Here is a 19,424-nt window from a genome sequence, read left to right on the forward strand (position 1 = left end):
AATTATTATTGCCTCCCCGCGGCGAGGAAGAACCGGGTGGAGGGCTTGGGGACCCTGGCCAGGGTGGGGTTTGGGGACCTCTGCGGACCCAGGCGGGGAGGGGTCGGGTGGGGTTTGGGGACCCGTGTGGCCCCCGCGTGCTAGGGCCGACTGGAGGACGTGCCCTGGAACGCGCGAGCCTCGGAACCTGTGGACGCGGGCGTGCGGCGCCGGAGGGCAGAGGGGGACGCCGTCCGCAGACGGACCCGGAAGCAGGTCGCCTCCGGCTGTCGGGAGCGGGAGGCGGCGCGGAGCGGGACCCGGGACGCGGGTGAGCGGCGAACGGTGAGCAGTGGGCGGCGGGCGGCTCGGGGTGTGGGCCGAGCCCCGCAGCTGGGAGCCGGTCCCGGCCGGGCTCTGCATTCTCGGCGCCTCCTCCCGGGCCAGTGGGTACGGGGAGTGACCGGAGGGAGCAGGCGCTGCGGCTGGAGCCTCTCCGCGCCGAGTCCCCCGCAGCCCCCCAAGGCGGGGTCCGCGTCGCAGGCGGGGACAGAGGCCGCGCCGCGTCGGGCAGGGTCGGGGTCCAGGCGTCGCCCGCCGTCCCCGGCCCGGTCCGGTCTGGAGGGCGCCGGGGTGTGCTTCTCTGAGTAGTTGGTGTAGACGCGGGGGGTGGGGTGCCGAGGGCACTTTTGTGGACAAATTAGCTGGAATCCTGGGAAGTATTTTCTCACAGTGGCCTCGTCTTCCTTTTTTGTCGCTCAGCCTGTGAGAACAGGACGTGAGAAAGTCACCCCAACGCGGGCTTGGTGGCCAGCGAGCCATGGAGTCCCTAGAGACTTGCCAAAGATCACTGACACTAGTCTGTATTGTTCTGAACCTCAGTCTACTCATAGTTTAAAAAGTTACAGCACAGGCTTCGTAGGGTTGCTAGCAAGATTAAACAAAGTAGCGTTTACAGCTGTAGCGTGCCTGCAAAGGAGGAGCTTAAGAAAGGGTTCTTTCCCTGACTCCATAGGTGTTTGCTAAAGTCACTAAGGTGGGAAATCCTAGGCCTGTAAATGCCGTGCGGACCACTGCTAGGCCTCCACTCCCGAGCTGAATCCACCTGTGCATAAGACACTGACGTGGAAGGACTTTATCCACCGTGTCTCCCAAGGACACGTACCATTGTGGTATCGCTGGTGAGTTGACAGGCTAATAACAGGCTAACCTCTACTTTCCTTGACTTTCAGCCCTCTTAATTACAGCCCTAATTTGGGGTGTTTGCTGTCAACATCCTCTTAGCACTTGCTAATCTCCCTTTTTGAAATAAGGCGACAAACTTCAGGCTCGGAGCTTTGGCAGGCAACAAGATCAAACTTGACAGGCCATGTAGGTTACTGGAAAGAATGTAGTTCTGGTTATTGATTACAGGCTTTCAGCTCCTAAGAGGCTATGAAATTTCCCTTTTTTATGTATTTAAGCTTTTTCTTCAAGGCAGAAACTTAAGTGAATAATAATGTTGGTAAGGCAGAGGTATTAAGATGGTGTATAAATGAAGTTTGCAAGCCACTGCTCTCAGCTTCTGTTCTCATTGGCTTCCATTTTGAAATTGGAGATGTGCCTTAATGGAAAAATAGGGAGGCCCCAAGATTATCACAGGCAATTAATCAGTTAAGACTGCCAAAATCTTTTAAAAGGTGGAACCTGGTGCATTTTAAAAAGAAAAAAGAAAAAAAAAAAAGTACCTGGCTGGAAGTAAGGAAGCATGAGTTTCAGCCCCAACTTGGTAAATTTCCCAGCTTACCTTTGGAAAATCGCTTTCTCTGGGTCTTAGTTTGTTCTCTCTTGAGATGGTTGTACTGGATCATCACCAAGACTCCTTCCCCCAGGATTCCATGATTCCATATCCTTAAAGAAAGTGATTTTTTTCCCCTAATAAAGCAGTGGTACTCAGGAGGTTACAAACTACTCATGCAGTAGTGGAGTATAAACTGTTAAACCAGAACCCCTGTTTCTTTAGAGCCAGAGCTGCTGGAGACAGGCCACATATCAACTGTGGAATAGCAGCTACACAGTGACAGGTGGACAGGTGCTCTGAAATTGGGACTGATGCTGATGTGACTTTTGTGACTGTCCAATTGTATCCCTTGTCCTGGATAAATGAGGTAATCCCTTTGAAGATGCTAGGGCAAAATGTTTGTCTCTAAAGGGATCTTTACAGAAGAATATGTTAATTATTTACTGGAAGAGTATTTAGGATCCTTAGGTATGAAGGGGAGTAGTGGAGATGTAAAACTTCCAGAAACACCATGGAAAATAGAACACTGAGGGGCTTCCCTGGTGGCACAGTGGTTAGGAATCCACCTGCCAATGCAGGGGACACAGGTTCGAGCCCTGGTCCGGGAAGATCCCACATGCTGCAGAGCAACTAAGCCCAAGTGCCGCAACTACTGAGCCTGCGCTCTAGAGCCCACGAGCCACAACTACTGAGCCTGCGTGCCACAACTACTGAAGCCCGCGTGCCTAGAGTCCGTGCTCCATGACAGAAGCCACCGCAGTGAGAAGCCCGCGCACTGCAACGAAGAGTAGCCCCCGCTCGCTGCAACTAGAGAAAGCCTGCACACAGCAACGAAGACCCAACACAGCCAAAAATAATTTTTTTAAAAAAAGAAAAAAGAGCATTGAGTAGGTGAAATGTTTGCAATACTCTTACAGATTTAAAGTCAGTTTTTCAATTTTAGACATCAAAGAAAGTATTTTTATTATTCACTTTGCAGGTAAAATTGCTCTTTTATTTATTCAGTCAGTATTTGCTCATCGTCTGTTACTTGTCATTAGAGTAACAACCCTGTCCCCTTGGAGTTTACAGACATTCTAGGAACTGTGAGACAAAAAAATAAATACGTAGCTGGAGAGGCTCTCGGGTATAGTGGTCAGTGCTGTAGGGAAGCAAAGCAGGGCTGCCGCTCCACCCAGGATGCTCACGGAGGCTGGACAGGATGAGGGCTGCGCATGTGTGTTTAGGTCCTGCCACTTGATCTCTGGTTTTCCCGACCCTGCTGCCCCACCGAGGACACTGGCAGGACAATTACACCGTAATTGCTGGCTGCTCTTGTGACGCAGAAGTGAGAAAACCTAAGGGAACATTTTAGGATAAGTCCTTCCTACTTTGGAAGGGATGGGAAACTCCCTTTGCTGCCAGTTTCCCCTTCTGGCCTCTGGCTTCTGTGGGTGAGGGAAGGGGAGTCCCTGGGCCGCCTTGAAACTCTGCCCCCGGACACTGCACAGCTCATGCCTGCCCTGTGCCGCCCCTGCTCTGCTCTGCCCCTCATGGCACAGGGCGACACACTGAGCGTGCAGTGGGTGCTCTGTAAATCATGTGGGATCCCTGAGCTCATCCCTGGATGTGGGGCTGCTACGGCCACATGCTCGTAGTTTTGAGAGACATCATCAAGTCGCTCCGGTCAAATTCCACCAGCCACATCCGGGTCTGCCTGTCCCCCAGCTCCACCACCTGCAACCCTTGCTGGTGACATAAGTACAGGCCCGTTCTAGCTGTACTTTGCTTGGGGGAATGTTTTGGACATCAGGTCATACCGTAAAGGGCTAATTTCCTCATTATCTAAATGACTCCTAAATAAGACAGCAACCCTCTTGGAAAAAATGGGTGCAAATATGAATAAACAGCTCACAGAAAAGGATCCATCCTGTCTTTCCCTAAAAGAGGGAGAACCCTTTAAAGAAGAGTTAGTGCCTGAGCCGGGCCTTTGACAGTAGAGCTGCCTTCCCCAGGATCCGTGGAACATTCCAAGCAAACAGATGTATTTTTTTCTTTAGACGACAATGTCCAATTTAACCAGCCAGACCCTGGCCTGCAAAGTGAGAGGTGGGGCAGGGCAAGTGGGGAGGTAGGTCAGAGCCTTTTGCAAAGTGTCTCTCGAGCTCTGCTGGGGGCTGGATCTCCTGGCCAGTGGGTCTCAGCCCAGTCGGGAGTCAGGAGGACATGGGTGCCCAGCCTGGGCATCTGCATTGGGTAAAGTGCCCAGGGCATCCTCATGCTCAGCCAAGGTGAGGATGCCGTCTCAGCCCTGGGGGTAAACGACGGCTCCACGGGAGGGGGGCCAGGCCCAAAGGCCCCCAGGGCTTCCTAGCATGGATTTGGGGACAAAATCAGCCTGGGGTCATGGGGCCACCTCAGCTTTTCAAACAAAGCCGTGGTCCCGATCCGGTTCAGTTGCCCTAGGCAGTTGTCTGTCAGGTGCCTTCACGTTTCCCCGAGTTTCTTTTTCTTGCCTCGGGTTTGTTTTGTTGTTTAAAGGGAGAGGTTCCACTGGAAGCATTGTTGTTTTCTGCGTGTCTTTTCTCTTAGGAGTTGGCATGGCAGCAGCGTGACGCTGCCCTAGGGCAGTGTGTGAGCTGTTTCACTGCCATTTCCCTGAGAGCAGAGTGAGTCAGGGTGCTGGCAGCCTGAGACGAGATGAAGACGGTGCTCATGGTGGCTGAGAAGCCGTCCTTGGCCCAGTCCATCGCCAGAATCCTCTCTCGAGGTAGGAGGGCAGCCCCAGCGCTCTCAACGGCTTTGATCTGTGAGCGTGGGCGTTCCTGCTCTGCAGGTCAATCCTTTCTTCTTCCTAAGCAGCCCCAGCCCGCTGGAGTCAAGTCTGTTCAGGACAGCAGGCATGGATGAAGCCCTCGGTCACTTAGTCACTTAGTCCCTGTGGGGTGCGATTACTGCCACGCTGAGCGTGAGCCGGGGCTCCCACAAGGTGCAGGCGCAGCTGGCAGCACGTGGCAGGCAGGCCACTGGATGAGTGCTGTGCCGGGCAGGCCACTGGATGAGTGCTGTGCCGGGCAGGGTGGTCGGTCACGAGCAGCAGAAATGAGCCCTGCTAACTTGCGCAGAAAGAGTCCACTGGGAGGACCCCACCTGGCCTAGTCTGCTGAGGCCATGCCATGGGCATCGGCACCACCGCCCTGTGGACACCCCGCTGCAGCTGCACCCATGCCCCTCACGCCACTTGATGGTGCCACGAGGCTGAGCCGTGCCCCTGAGACCCCAGGGCACTGGGAAAGAGAACACCTGCCCTTGCCTCACCCTGGCCCCTGGGTGGTTGGTGGGTGCTGGGGACCCAGAGATGGCAGGCGTCCACGTTGACCTCCCCTCAGTCCAGCGGCTGAAGGAAGAGGAGACCCCAGGGCAGCAGGCTGAGAAGTCATCTGAAGGAGAAGGGAGACCCCGGAAGTGCCTGGTCCCCAGAGGCCGAGAAAGTTCAGGGAAGAGGCCATTGGTTGGGAGTGGAGAGGTCACCCTGGAGTTCGATAGTTAGGGGGTCTCTGGGGAACCTCTGAGTAGGGTTTGAAAGGGGCAGAAATCAGATTCAGGAGTGAACACAGAAATGCAGAGAACGACCCGAGAGTGTCTGCTCTTGAGCGTCCAGAGGGGGCGCTCCCGGCCCCCACACACATCCAGCTCTGCGTGTTTCCCCTGAGAGCCGCTAGATCTCTCAGCACCCGGTGACTGCTGCGGCCTGAGGAATGTTGTCACTGACCACTGTGGGGAGGGGACCCCGGCCCTCCAAGAGGCAGCGTCAGGGCCCCGGGTCCCCGCATGGCTGTGCTTCTCCTGCAGGGAGCATGTCCTCACGCAAAGGGCTGAACGGGACGTGCTCAGTGCATGAGTACACCGGGACCTTCACTGGCCAGCTGGTCCGCTTCAAGATGACGTCCGTCTGTGGTCATGTGATGACCCTGGACTTCCTGGGTGAGCCTCTGCCCCCCTGCCCACCCTCCATTGCACTGAGGAGCCCTGCCTGGTGCTGCCCAGGGTCCAGCTGGAGCCCAGGGCAGGCTCCAGGCAGAGAGGTTTGTCCAGAACCCGTGAGTCCTGAGGCCAGCAGACTGTGGAGAGCTGACCTGGGGTCCCTGTCCCAGTGGTGCCCCTTGGTCACTGTCTGCCCTGCACCTTCCTGTGCAGAGTGGAGGCAGTGGTCCCCACCTGGGCAGGGGCCTGGCTCGTGCAGGCATTCCACAGAGGGCTGCTGCCCCTCCGAGTATGACTTTTGTCCCGCAATCAGTCAGTGGTGATTGGAAGGCCAGCATCAGTGACCCAGTGGGGCTGGGTGCAGGGTCGCAGTTGATGTGGGTCCGACCTGGGCTCTGACCCTCGCTGCACCGGAGCTGGGCCTCCGTGCATTTCTGCTTCTCGTGTGTGAAGGGTCTGAGATCAGTGCCATCGCCTCCCAGGACTGTTTGAGGCCCCAGTGGGGCGGGAGGTGCAGCACTGAGCACGGGCCGCTCACAGCAAAGCCTCGGCAGTTCTTGCTCCCCTTGCGGCAGGGCATTCGGACCCTGAAGTCAGGGAGCTGGGGCTTGAACTTGGCTGTGTCTGACCAGCGAGGCCTAGAAGGAAGCCTACAGGCTGGGCACATGAGGCCCGAATGCCAAGTAGAGAAGTGGGGGGGGGGGGGGCGGGGCGTGCTGGACGGGGGGCCTGAGGACACTGAGGGCCCCCGGGATCCGCTGAGCACCTGTCGGGGGCCGGCCAAGTGCTGGGCGGGGAGAGGGTACAGAAACCAGCTGGAGGAGGAGACAGGGCATGAGTGGCAGTGAGACCGCCAGGAGCGGTGCCCCCAGCCACGGGGAACATCCGGGAGCAGCTCGCACACGTGGCTCAAGTGTGTTGTCGGCTCACAGCTCAGGCGAAGGGAGGTCCTGCTCTGGGCAAAGGGTTCTCCGAGCCTCGCCCTCCCCACCCTCCTCCTGGGGTCCAAGTCCCGGGAAGCGTGAAGTGTGATTCTGACGTCCAGTGCCTGTGTTTGTAGGAAAGTACAACAAGTGGGACAAGGTGGACCCCGCCGAGCTGTTCAGCCAGGCCCCAACGGAGAAGAAGGAGGCCAACCCCAAGCTGAACATGGTGAAGTTCCTGCAGGTGCGTCCTGAGCGTGAGGGAGCACCCCCTGCCCGCCCCCACAGGTGCCCTTAGGCCCACTTCTCCCCCACAGTCAGCCTGGGCTCCCCGGCGCCCGGGGCAACATCCTGCTTTTAAAATAGTTTGGTGGTGGTGATTTCCTAATTTTAAAACAAATGCATACATGTGATGAAAATTAGAAAATACAAGTAAGTAAAAAGAAGAAAAATTAATTATAATTTCACTATCCGAGACAACTACTGTTAATACTTAGTTATTTCATTTTAGCTTTTTTTTAAATGCGGTTTTGGAGGTTACGATCACGTGGCATTTATAACTTTTTTGTCCAAAAAACAGCAGTTCTGAACTAAATTCTTTGCTGAGAGGTTAAGCCAGCCTGACTGTAGCCAGCTCCTTGGCTCAGCCTAGGCCCTGCCCTGGGCTCCAGGGCTCAGGGTGATCGGGGGCCGGGCTCTGCTCCGCCAGCCGGGCAGGGGTGCCATGGGCAGGCACTGGGGGCCGAGGCAGGTGTGATCCCCATGTGCTGTGCTCAGGTGGAGGGCAAAGGCTGTGACTACATCGTACTGTGGCTGGACTGCGACAAGGAGGGAGAGAACATCTGCTTCGAGGTGAGGGGGCTGGGGGTCCATACATCGGCCTTCCTGCCACTGTCATGCCCCTCCTGGGGCTGATGCTGCCAGGGGAACCACGGCACCGGCTTAAATTCTGGTGATTCTGTAGATATTTTAAGATGCACGGGCTCTGCCCAGGGGAGGGAGTGTCCCTTTGCCTGAAGGGCACATTGTGAGGAAGGGCAGGATTTCCTAGATGGAGGACTGCCTGGAGGAGAGGGTGGGTTCTGAGCATCGCACCCTCCACCCTCCCGGCGCCATGCAGGGACCTTCAGCCAGTGCTGCTTGACACCCTTTCACATACCTCCTCCTTCTCCCCCCGCCCCCCAAGCTGTACCCTCCCGCCTCCCGTCTCCGCCAGCCCCCAGGCGCTCCCCCCCTCAGGCTGGAAGCAGGTGGCAGCTCCCAGGCCTGCCTCCCGCAGGAGCCCCTCAGGCTGGAACACCCCAGCTCTCACCTGGGACCTGGCACCTCAGGAAACTGTTCCCAGACACCCCTCTCCCGACCCCTCCCCTGCAGGGCTGCTCCTCCCCAGGGACCTTTGTGTCTGGGGTGAAGAATGTTGGCAGCTCACGGGCTTTCTCCCCTCAGAAACGGAGCCACTCCCTCCCCATAAGGAAGCTGCATGGCCGGGCTCCAGCGGCGACTCCCCTCCCGCTGCATGGCCTTCACTAACTCTTAGTGAGTCTGGGCTCCAGGCCCCCCAGGTCCCCCACCCTGCTCTAGCCCGGAGATGCACCGGCCCCCACTCCTATCCACTGTGTTTTCTTCTTCTTTTCCCTTCTCTGTCTTTCTTCCAGTCTCTGGAAAGTCTCCCAAATCCCCTCGGCCCTCCCAGCACTCCCTCCTCTAGAAGGCGGGAAAGTGGGTGGAGCGGGGTGGACTTGGAGCCTGGGGTCCCTTGTGTCCCCGGCAGTAGCGCCTCCTGGTTCGGGGGTGGAAACCACTGTAGGAAGAGAGGGGGCGGCAGTAGGAAGGGACTTTGAACACAGCGGTGAACAGAAGGAAAGGAAGCGCATGGCAGGAGGCCCGTGGAGACTGAGGCTCCAGGAGGAGAGGGCAGTGGAGGGGGCCTGGCACCCAGGTGAGGTGAGGTGTGGGCATTACAGCCGGCCGCCTCCCCAGGTCCTGGACGCGGTGCTGCCTGTCATGAATCAGGCCCACAGCAGCGAGAAGACAGTGTTCCGGGCCCGGTTCAGCTCCATCACAGACACAGACATCTGCACTGCCATGGTCCGCCTGGGCGAGCCCGACCACAACGAGGCACTCTCAGTGGACGCACGGCAGGAGCTGGACCTGCGCATCGGCTGCGCCTTCACCAGGTGCCGCCGGCCCCCTGGCCAGGCCACTGCCTCGCCTGGCTCCCGGCCTCCCCCCAGGCCTGGTCAGCGACAGGAGATTGTCAGCATTTTTAAATCCCCAAGAAAACTGTCTCTTTAGCTGACGCAGACCACAGAGGTCCCCGCTCGACAAGCAGGGTGGGCAGGTCTTGAGGGAGTGGAGGGGCACGGAATAAAATAGGGCTTCCGGCCAGGGTGGACAGAGCCTCCGCTCTTCCCTCTCCATCTTTTGAGCAGGGAGCAGTTGCCTTGGCCTCCTCCCACACCCGCCAGCCAGCCTCCTGCCCGACTCCCACGAGCAGCTAACGATGATGTATTTGAGTGAATGTTTGACCGAAATGTCCTCCTCTCCCCCCACCCCCCTTTATAGGTTTCAGACTAAATACTTCCAGGGGAAATACGGCAACCTAGACAGCTCGCTTATCTCCTTCGGGCCATGCCAGACCCCCACGCTGGGCTTCTGCGTGGAGAGACATGATAAAATCCAGTCCTTCAAACCGGAGACCTACTGGGTGCTGCAGGCCAAGGTTCACTTCCTTTTCCTGTTCATGCTGGGTCTTTCCGGGTTTGGGTATGGATTCTGAGAGCCTCCATCATCATTGTCATAGTCCCCAGGACAAGGGCACAGCTGTAGGTGGCTGTCCCATCAGGAAGTGGTTGTGGGTGCCCAGGGAAAGGCCCCCAGCCTTCGTGGAGGCTGTAGGACAAGGCCAGGCCTGGACGCTCTGGCAGCTCAGGGTGAGGTCACCCTCCAGGCCCACGGTTGGGGTGGTCAGGTCCAAGGACTGGACTGAGGGCCACGGGCTGCTGACTTTCGAGCTTCTAAGAAGTCTTGGAACCCCTGCTCCAAGTAAAAAGGAAGGTTTTTGTAAGATTTAGAGCATAATACAGAGCTACTTCAGTCAACACAGGGCTGGGGTCTCCTAGGTGGGACCACATCTAGTGCCAGCGGGGCTTAGGGGATGAGAGGTGGGGGCTCCGACGCTCCCTAAGGACACCTCAGCCTCGGCTTGAGGCTCCCCTCCTGAGGCCATCTGGCTGATCTCAGCAAGGAGGCCTCGTGTCAGAGCAGCCTCCACTTGGGGAGGGGCTGGGCCTCAACTTGCACATCTGCGGCTGCGTACCTGAACAGGTACAGCCGAGACACTTTAGAGGCAGGGCCCAGGCGAGGACCAGCTCTGTCTGCCCCGATTCTCCCTGCTGGCGCTGGCTCACCTGGATGCTTTCTCTCCCGGGCTCTCCTGTTCCCCTCCTGCAGGTGGATGCCGATAAGGACCGATCCCTCCTTTTGGACTGGGACCGAGTGCGCGTGTTCGACCGGGAGATCGCACAGATGTTCCTGAATACGACCAAGCTGGAGAAGGAGGCCCAGGTGGGCTGCTCCACCCACGTCAGTCCCACCTGCCTTGGGGGGGCCTCGGAAGACTCTGCTGACCTAGGCTCATATCTTTCTCTGCCTTTCTGGAACACAGACACTTTTTAGACAGAAGAATGGTTACTCACGACACGCTCCCCCTAAGAAATTCCTGCCCAGGCCGTAGCTGCCGTGCACCACGTGCCTGCTCTGAGCCCTCCACGTGCCCTGTGGGCATTACCTCCTTTGGGGGGATTCCACCCAGATGTCCCTTTTCTGTGACACCTCAGGCTAACAACTAGAGGCCCCTATGCACATCAAGAACCCGCCCAGGTCCCACAGCCAGCGCGGGCGTCTCTGGGTCATCAGCTTTCGTGGCCTTCATGTGCTACGTTTCTTACTCAGGTTTTCACAAATTGGAAAGCGTGGGCTGCGTGGCTGTTAGGAAGAGGTTGATGCCACCTGGCAACTGGCTGGCCGCATGGGTGGGGGCATGTCCGTGGCCGTGACAGCTTATGCCTTGCAGTTGTGACGGCCCCCGTGGTCACTGAGGCTCGCCCGGCCTCCTTCAGCCGCCTTCTCTCCTCCTTCCTGAACCTTCCTGGGCGTCCCCTTGCCCAGGGCAGTTGACTCAGGCTCCAGAACTTCCCCTAAAGCTGTCCCGTGCTTCTACCTGCAATGGCCACCCCGTCTGAGTGCCCCCTCCCCTCCGCCCGTGATCCAAGCTGCCCCTGCTGCACAGACACCACTTGGCCTCAGTGTTAGCCTCACATCTGTCCGGAATTCAGGGGGCACGGCCCTGGCCAGGTCCACGTGAGGTTGGCAGGGGAGAGGGGTGGCGGTTGAGAGGTTTGGATTGTTCTTGCCACAGACAAAACGGTCATCTCTTCTGACAGCTGCTCAGCCCAGAGGCTGACGGTGGTTACTCACCACCATTTTCCTTAAAGTGCGTGGTATTTACCAAGTTCCAAAGTGGCTACCCACTTTTAGAAGTTAGGAGATTTCACATAAAAAAATCCCAATTTCCAGCTTCTCCTGACAAATTGGCAGGTGTAGCAACACTAGTGGGCGTAGTGAGGGGTAAGCAGCTGCCCCTGCAACAAGCCCTCACCCCATGGCCCCCTGCACCCCCCGCCAGCCCCGTGGCCTGGCAGATGCTGGCTCCTGTTGGGTTTCAAATATGCAGCCCTTTCTCCTGACTCTTCCCCTTTTCTCCAGGTTTTCTGTTTCCCTGGAAAAGAATTTTCTTTCATTTTCCCTTCCTGGGCCTGAACAAATGTTCATTCAAGTCCTGAGTCCACTGTGAAGAGAACTGGAGAAGCTGGGAGGGTAAAAGAGTCTAGACCCTTGGCCACATGTCCTGAGCCTGTCATGGTGTCTCCCTGCACCCATGTGTGAATCTGTTCTGTCCCCCAGGTGGAGGCCACGAGCAGGAAGGAGAAGGCCAAGCAGAGGCCACTGGCCCTGAACACTGTGGAGATGCTGCGTGTGGCCAGCTCTTCCCTGGGTGAGTGTGGACATTGCCTCAAAGCCCCCAGGAGACTTCTTGGGGCAGGCACGTGGCGTCTTGACAATAGCGATTGTGACGATGGCTGCTACCTGAGGGGGACAGCTGCAGTGGCGTCCCTGGTGCAGGGAGAGGCCAGGTGTGGGCGGAGCACTCGACAGGTGTGACAGCTGTGACGTGGCCCTGAGCCTCGTTTCCAGCATAGCGAGAAGGTTGTGCTGGAAGGATGGTCTGGAGCTGGCAGCCTCCAGGCATTGGTGGCCCTTCTGCAGTCTCAGGAAACCGTGGGCACCATCCTCTCAGGGCAGCACCTCCAGGGATGCTCGAGGGGCAGCGATGACATGGAGTGACCGCTCGCTGAGGCCAGCTTCTGCAGGTTGGGGAGGATCAGGAGCACAAACCCCCATCAGTGCCCTGCAGCGCTGTGAGCGCGGACACACCCGGGGGCTCAGGACAGAGGGCGCGTGTGGACCATAGGGTGTGGGTGTGACCCCAGGCCGAGTAGGACACAGGCGCTCTGAAGGCCACGTTCAGCAGTACGGCTACCAGCATCTCGAGGGTGACCCTGGGGTGTCCCCGCCCTGGTGGGGGAGCTTGGCCTTGGATCAGGCCGTGTGGCCCCCACCTCCCAGGAGCCTGGGAACCTGGCCCGGGGGTGCCTGCTCTCCTGGCGTCCGGGCTGCTGAGCCTGCATGTCCGGCAGGGATGGGCCCACAGCACGCCATGCAGACCGCAGAGCGGCTCTACACGCAGGGCTACATCAGCTACCCGCGCACCGAGACCACCCACTACCCCGAGAGCTTCGACCTGAAGGGCCCTCTGCGGCAACAGGCCAACCACCCCTACTGGGCCGACACGGTGAGGCCAGGACCCCACGGGCCAGGCCAGGATGGGCAGCCACTCCTCCCATGTGGGTTGGCAGCCATGCTCGGCTCATGCCTTGCTCCGGGCTTTCCCCTCAGGTGAAGCAGCTGTTAGCGGAAGGTATCAACCGCCCACGGAAAGGCCACGACGCTGGCGACCATCCCCCCATCACCCCCATGAAGTCTGCCACGGAGGCTGAATTAGGTATGGGGGTTCCCCCCAGAAGTCTGCGCATGTGCAAACACGCACACACGCACGTGCACGCGCGCTTCAAGCTTCCCAGGAGGGCTGGGTGAGGAGCTTTGGCTACATGGCACCTTTGGACGGAGTCAGGCCCCATCAGCAGTGTGGGCCCCCACCGGCCCCGGCTGCAGTGAAGGGGCCACCTGAAGGTTGTGCTCTGTCGCCATGGACGGGACAGGAGTGAAGTGGTGGCGGCAGGTGTGTGATGTGCGGGCAGGCGCTGGAGCAGGCCAGGCAGGAGACCACAGATGGAGTGGGATGAGACCGGGGCAGGGTGACAGGCTCAACCATGGGGTGCCCTTACTTCCCACTCTCGAGGCCCTGCTGGTGGCCTGCGTGCTGGGAGAAGGCAGGAGAGGGAGACAGGAGCCCCTGTGCACAGCCCCAATCTGAAGCGATGGTGGCAGGTCACTTATGGGGTAGGTCGGGCCCTGAAGCACAGTCCCACCCAGAAGCAGGGCCTGAAAGAGCCACCAAGGCCTGGAGATGCTTGTGATCCTTCCTGTATGTCCCCTCCCCCTTCGAGGGCTTAGAGCCGGCCAGCCCTGGCGCCCAGGCCCTGCTGCTGGAGCACGAGTGCCGGGGCTGCTTGGAGCCAGAGCCCAGCACTGAACAGCTGCGCCTGTTGCAGGCGGCGAGGCCTGGCGGCTGTACGAGTACATCACCAGGCACTTCATCGCCACGATCAGCCACGACTGCAAGTACCTGCAGAGCACCATCTCCTTCCGGATCGGGCCTGAGCGCTTCACCTGCACGGGCAAGACCGTCATCTCCCCAGGTAGGTGGAGCCAGGCGGGCGCCTCTCCCACCTCCGCAGACATGACCACCAGCCCTGAGTGTTGGCGCCCGGTCTCCGCAGGTTTCACGGAGATCATGCCTTGGCAGAGTGTGCCCCTGGAGGAGAGCCTTCCCACCTGCCAGAGGGGCGACACCTTCGCCGTGGCTGAGGTCAAGATGCTGGAGAAACAGACGAGCCCCCCTGACTACCTGACGGAGGCCGAGCTCATCACGCTCATGGAGAAGCACGGCATTGGTGGGTCCACAATGCCTGGGATCGGTGGGTCCTAGGGCTGGGGCCCAGTGTGGCCAGCTGAGCCTGCAGGGTGGCCGCGGGCAGGCCCTCGCCGAGGCCTCCACCTCAGGACCTGGCCTTGCCTGTAAAGGCCAACACACACCCTCACAGGCACTAACTGCCACCCCCAGAGCTGAGTGTTGGCCCAGGTTGCCAGTGACTCACCCACAGGGAGGACACAAAACTCAGAACAAATCCACAAGGTGACAGGAAAGCCAAGTTCCCACAGCACTGCTTCCCTGCGCGGGGAGTGGACGTGCCCCACCCGGGGAGCTTGTGAGCTCAAAAGTGGGGTCGCTGAAGCACACGTCTCACGGGCGAGGGTCTCTCCTAGTCCCCAGGCCCAGGGGCTGTGACCCGAGGCCTCACACCCCAGGGGATGGCCTTGTGCCGGTGCCACCTCCCCAGGTGGTGCTTGCTCCGAGGGGCGCTGCCTGTTCCCTGTTGGGCTCTCCCAGCTCACCGGGCCCCTCACAGTTGACAGGCTCTGGAGGGCTGTGGGACAACCAGGCCACGGTATCTGGACTTTGCTCCATCACTAACAGTCCCGCGGGTGCCTTGCCAGGGAGCCTCTTACCTGTGCCCGGGGTCCTGGTGACAGTGGTGGCCTTACCAGGAGAGCTGGGCTGCTGCTTCCAGGGGCCTGGGTGCCTGCAGTGGGTCCTGGTGGTCCTCAGCCTGCTGCGGGTGTGGGTGCCGCTCACACAGCACCCTCTGCCCCTTCTCGTTGACGGGACGTCCGTGGCTTCTCGTGGCCACACACTAGACAGTGTCACGGACCACCCGACAGCAGTCAAGGGCGGCCCTGTTGACCGGGGACCCCGGGGCTGTGGCCCGAGTGCAGGAGATGCCGCGGGAGTGTGCGGTGCAACACTGCAGAGCTGCATGGGGCTCAGAGCCTGGCCCACCTCATCCCACCAGCCATGGACCTTGAGGAACAGTAAAGGCAGCATCTGGCAGTGCCAGACGACCTTGATGTCTTTGGGGCAGGTGCACCCCGCAGCTGGGAGCCTGCCCTGGGGGCTGATCACCGGGGACCGGGAGCCAGCAAGCGGGCAAACCCGGGCAGGTTTTGGAGGACAATTTGTCAGGGAGGCTCCTCTGCATTTGGGGGGCTGGGGCCTTGGTTCTGGAAAGGTGTGGGTGCCGCAGGGTCAAGACAGGGAGAGGCCAAGGAGGACACATTTCCAGATGTGAGGGGCAGGCGGCCGAGCTCTGTGACTTTGGTGGAGTTCCTTAGTCTCTCTGAGCTGGGAACATCGATGCTGGGTTCACAGGACAGCCCAGAAAAGGCCTGTGGTGCCCAGGGGCAGGGCTGAGAACCAGGGGCCACGAGGCAGGCGGGGGTGAAGGGGCAGCCAAGTCTGACAGGGCCCTGCTGTGTCTCAGGGACGGATGCCAGCATCCCCGTACACATCAACAACATCTGCCAGCGTAACTACGTGGTCGTGGAGAGTGGGCGCCGGCTCAAGCCCACCAACCTTGGTATTGTACTGGTGCACGGCTACTACAAGATTGGTGAGTGCAGGTCGGGGTGTGAGTCCCGCCCTGCTCACAAAGGGGGGACGTGGGCTCTTCCCTGCAGACTGGGCCCTGGGGTCCAGCCTCGTCCTGTGACACTGTCCTGGAGATGGGGTGTCCTGGCCACTCCACACGGGGTGCCGGGGGAGATCACAGGTGGGGGCAGCCCTGGCCCCGTGGCACGAGGGCTCACAGTGCGTCCCCTACTCCGCAGATGCGGAGCTGGTGCTCCCCACCATTCGCAGTGCAGTGGAGAAGCAGCTGAACCTGATCGCCCAGGGTAAAGCCGACTACCGCCAAGTCCTGGGCCACACCCTGGACGTCTTCAAGAGGAAGTTCCACTACTTCGTGGACTCCATCGCGGGTGAGGCCTGCCTCTTCCCTGCTCCTCGGCCAGAGGACCCTGGTCAGGGCTGCCGCCTCCGGCAGTGATACCAGCTCCCAGATCCAGGCTCTGGGCTCCAGGCCATTGTCGGGATTACAGAGCGAGTGTAGTGACAGCACATGCAGCACACGCGGATCGTGTGACAAACAGGGCTGCCGCTTGCCGTTCAGTTACTGACGCAAAGACCCCCACCCTCAGGGGTGGCCGTATTTACCCTCAGACTCTTGGCCGTGTGCGGTAGCTCCCTCCAGCCTGCCCAGTATACCGGCTGTCGTGGAGGTGGGCACCCCGGGGTCGGGGTGTGAGTCCCGCCTTGCTCACTTTCAGGCATGGATGAGCTGATGGAGGTGTCCTTCTCACCCCTGGCGGCCACCGGCAAGCCCCTTTCCCGCTGTGGGAAGTGCCACCGGTTCATGAAGTACATCCAGGTAGGGGGGAGGGGCCGGGAGGCACGGGGCAGGTGTGCACAGATGGGCGGTCTTGCCACCCCGCGGGCCATGCTCCAGCTGCCTTCACACGGAGTGACGGGGGGTTCCTGGGCAGCTTTGCCAACAAACCCCCACCGCTGCCTCCAGACCCCAGCAGCACGTAAGCCATTAGGCCACTGAAACACGCACTGTCCATGTTCTCTTGACAACATGTTCCTTGCTGTCACGGATACTAATGTACGTGCAGAGATTTTAGCACTGCCTTTGTGTACGTGTGGAGCAAGTGTTCTGAGATTCAGTGATCAGGGATCCTTGCCTGAGAGGTCCTGGTGATATTCCACACTATGTGCTACCTACACGTGTTATGCATTAGCATCATGCATTATGTGTTACGTGTTATAGGTGTTACACGTTATGTCTTACGTGTTATGTATCCTATGTCTCGGGGAGAATGAGGGCGGGCAGGAGGGTCGGCAGCCCCAGCAAACCTGTGACCACCCCCCCCACGACTGCCACAGGCCAAGCCAAGCCGCCTGCACTGCTCCCACTGTGATGAGACCTACACCCTCCCCCAGAACGGCACCATCAAGCTCTACAAGGAGCTCCGGTGCCCGCTGGACGACTTCGAGCTGGTTCTGTGGTCATCAGGCTCGCGGGGCAAGAGCTACCCGCTGTGCCCATATTGCTCCAACCACCCACCTTTCCGAGACATGAAGAAAGGTGAGCCGTTCCCTCCCTAGCTAGCTCGCCTGTACCCCGGGCACCTGTGGTCCCTCCTCAGCACCAGCCCTGCTCATGCCACGCTGGACTCTGAGGGGACCCCGCGCCTACCATTCCTGAGCTCCCTGCACAGGGCCCCAAGGACCCAGGTGTGCTCGGGCACTGCTCAGGGCCCAGCCGGCCAGTCTGCCGCTCTCTGCCTAGTCGCGATTGGATGGTTGACCGTCGTCAGATCACTTGTGATCTGGGCAGTGGGCATGCTCCTGGGCTCGGGGGAGTGAGAGGATGCAGTGGGAGAGGGCCGCCCCCGGCAAGGGGTGAGCCCTCAGTCACCACCTTTCTCAGAGAGACACATCCCTGCCCTCCAGCAGCTTACAGGGCAGCAGATGGCCCCACCTGGGCCACGGGAAGCAAAGTAAAGGGGGGGTGGACTTGGCTGGAGGCCGTCCGGAAGCCGTCTGGAAACCTCAGAGTGGGGGGATGTCAAAGGTCAAGGAGGTCTCAGAGAAGAAGAGCCCAGGGCCGGCATGCACGGGGCGAGAGGAGCGCAATCTGCTGGGATGAGGGTTGGGGTGGAGGTCCTGAGGGTGGGTGGGCGGGCAGGTGGGTGTGCATAATGTTACCCCCCGCACTCCCCCCAGGCACAGGCTGCAACGAGTGCACACACCCCACCTGCCAGCACTCGCTAAGCATGCTGGGCATTGGCCAGTGCGTGGAGTGTGAGAGCGGTGTGCTGGTGCTCGACCCCACCTCAGGCCCCAAGTGGCGGGTGGCCTGCAACAGGTGCAATGTGGTGGCGCACTGCTTCGAGAATGCCCACCGCGTGCGTGTGTCTGCCGACACCTGCGGCACCTGCGAGGCCGCCCTGCTGGACGTCGACTTCAACAAGGCCAGGTCCCCACTGCCGGGCGACGGCACGCAGCACACGGGCTGCGTCTTCTGCGACCCCATCTTCCAGGAGCTGGTGGAGCTGAAGCACGCAGCCTCCTGCCACCCCATGCACCGCGGGCCTGGGAGGAGGCAGGGCCGGGGCCGGGGCCGGGGCCGGAGGCCAGCGGGGAAGCCAGGCACCAGGAGGCCCAAGGACAAGATGTCGGCCCTGGCCGCCTACTTCGTGTGACGGCCCTGCCCAGGCTCTGCATGGCGTCCTCTGGGTCACAGAAATCATTAAACACATTGTCTTCTCCGGAACGAGCAGCTCGCGGGACCTTGCCTGCTGTCAGAGGGTTGTGCCCGTCCCCCATTGGCCCTACGGCCCCGTCCGCTTGCCTCTCCCTCGTCCTGCACACGCCCCCTGAGTGCCCGCTCCGCCCACGTCCTGCAGGGAGGCCACCACACACGGAACGGGGAGCAGACCCAGTCCGAGGCTCCTGTCACGTTCTAGCGCATGTGAGACACGGCACAGTGACTGTGTGCATGCCTCGGGGGTAGCCCAGGCGCCTGGAAGGCAGGAAGCCACCAGCTGCCCACCACCAGCTGTCCCAGGTGGGAGGAGGCGGCTGGGAGAAGCCTCCCTGGATGTTGGCCCTCACTCCCACCCACTGCCCCGGGCCAGACCCCCGCTCCCCACTTGGCGTCTGGGAGCGGGTCTGAGCGTGGGGCCTGCACCCTTAGGGCCCATTCCCATTTCAGTTCTCAAACACCTGTCCTTTCAGACAGAGGCAGGCAGCAGTTTACATGAGGGAATCGCCCGTGTGCCAGGTGGAGAAAGTACCCCACAAGCCACACCACCCTGCAGGCCGCCTGCCACCTGCCCCCTTCCCAAGCCTGCTCTGCCCAAGGGGCACTCACATCAGGCCTCCACACTTTGGGATTTCACCCCCTGCCCAGGCTCCACCGCAAGAAGAGGCTCCATGAAACGCCTCTCAGAGCCTGTGCAAGGGGCAGTCAGAACCATGCTGCCCACACACGGACCACTACCTCAGTTGTAGATTCACCCCAGAGGCTGGAACTCAGGGGCCGGGTGGGCTGGGTGACGTGGGGAGGCTCCTTTCCCAAGGGCAGGAGCGGAGCTGGGAGCTGAGGCGGAATGGAATGTAGCGGGGAGGGATTGACAGAAGCCACAGGGCACGAGTCGGCTCGCCGGCATGTCCTTGGCCCAGCACCCGCCAGTAGGAGGCAAGCTCCTGGCCAAGCGGTGGTGTCTCACTTCCCCGTCATCTCCCAGCACCAGCCTTGAATGGAATCAGTGCTCCGAGGAGTCTAGTGTGGGCCCCGCTGAGGAAGCCCATGGGTATGTCAGCGTTCATGGGCTTTGCGATGTGGAGTCCTGTCCCAGGACTGCCTCACCCACACTGTGGTTCTCAAAGTTCACCCTTTACTCATTCTGATGCAAGTGGTCCTGGGCACACTGAGAGACACTGAGGCGGGGTCGCACAACAGCCCTAGGAGATAGATTGGCTGCTATTGTCCCCGCTTTTCTGGTAAAGAAACTGGGCACAGGGCAGCTAAGGAACATGTTCAAGGTCACAGGTCCTAAGAAGTAGCCGC

At 59.9% G+C, this 19,424-nt stretch overlaps 1 protein-coding gene across 4 annotated transcripts; it reads left to right on the forward strand.

The window, feature by feature from the left end:
- The first annotated feature begins 246 nt into the window (after nucleotides 1-246).
- TOP3B (DNA topoisomerase III beta) lies at nucleotides 247-18,128 on the forward strand. Of its 4 annotated transcripts, XM_059893944.1 has the most exons (19): nucleotides 248-324; nucleotides 995-1,160; nucleotides 4,331-4,508; nucleotides 5,591-5,722; nucleotides 6,783-6,889; nucleotides 7,423-7,497; nucleotides 8,626-8,822; nucleotides 9,211-9,367; nucleotides 10,099-10,212; nucleotides 11,611-11,701; nucleotides 12,405-12,559; nucleotides 12,664-12,769; nucleotides 13,440-13,586; nucleotides 13,668-13,841; nucleotides 15,270-15,398; nucleotides 15,616-15,765; nucleotides 16,114-16,214; nucleotides 16,733-16,934; nucleotides 17,576-18,128. In XM_059893944.1, exons 3-19 carry the CDS (start codon nucleotides 4,439-4,441, stop codon nucleotides 18,052-18,054), a joined length of 2,586 nt encoding a protein of 861 aa, XP_059749927.1. In that variant the 5' UTR covers nucleotides 248-324; nucleotides 995-1,160; nucleotides 4,331-4,438; the 3' UTR covers nucleotides 18,055-18,128. The 4 variants fall into 4 exon arrangements, with proteins under 4 accessions (XP_059749928.1, XP_059749927.1, XP_059749926.1 ...); XM_059893945.1 differs by lacking the exon at nucleotides 995-1,160 and having other exon boundaries at nucleotides 247-310; XM_059893943.1 differs by lacking the exon at nucleotides 995-1,160.
- The last annotated feature ends 1,296 nt before the right edge of the window (nucleotides 18,129-19,424 follow it).

This window comes from Balaenoptera ricei, chromosome 14, assembly GCF_028023285.1.
Source record: "Balaenoptera ricei isolate mBalRic1 chromosome 14, mBalRic1.hap2, whole genome shotgun sequence".
In the NCBI taxonomy this organism is placed as follows: Eukaryota; Metazoa; Chordata; class Mammalia; order Artiodactyla; family Balaenopteridae; genus Balaenoptera; species Balaenoptera ricei.

Bases quoted from the DNA above. Each gene is read 5' to 3' on its own strand.
- TOP3B (XM_059893945.1), top strand. From the start codon at position 4,439: ATGAAGACGGTGCTCATGGTGGCTGAGAAGCCGTCCTTGGCCCAGTCC. The intron at 8,823-9,210 runs GTGCCGCCGGCC...CCCCCTTTATAG, and splicing joins ATCGGCTGCGCCTTCACCAG to GTTTCAGACTAAATACTTCC. The intron at 12,560-12,663 runs GTGAGGCCAGGA...CTTTCCCCTCAG, and splicing joins ACCCCTACTGGGCCGACACG to GTGAAGCAGCTGTTAGCGGA.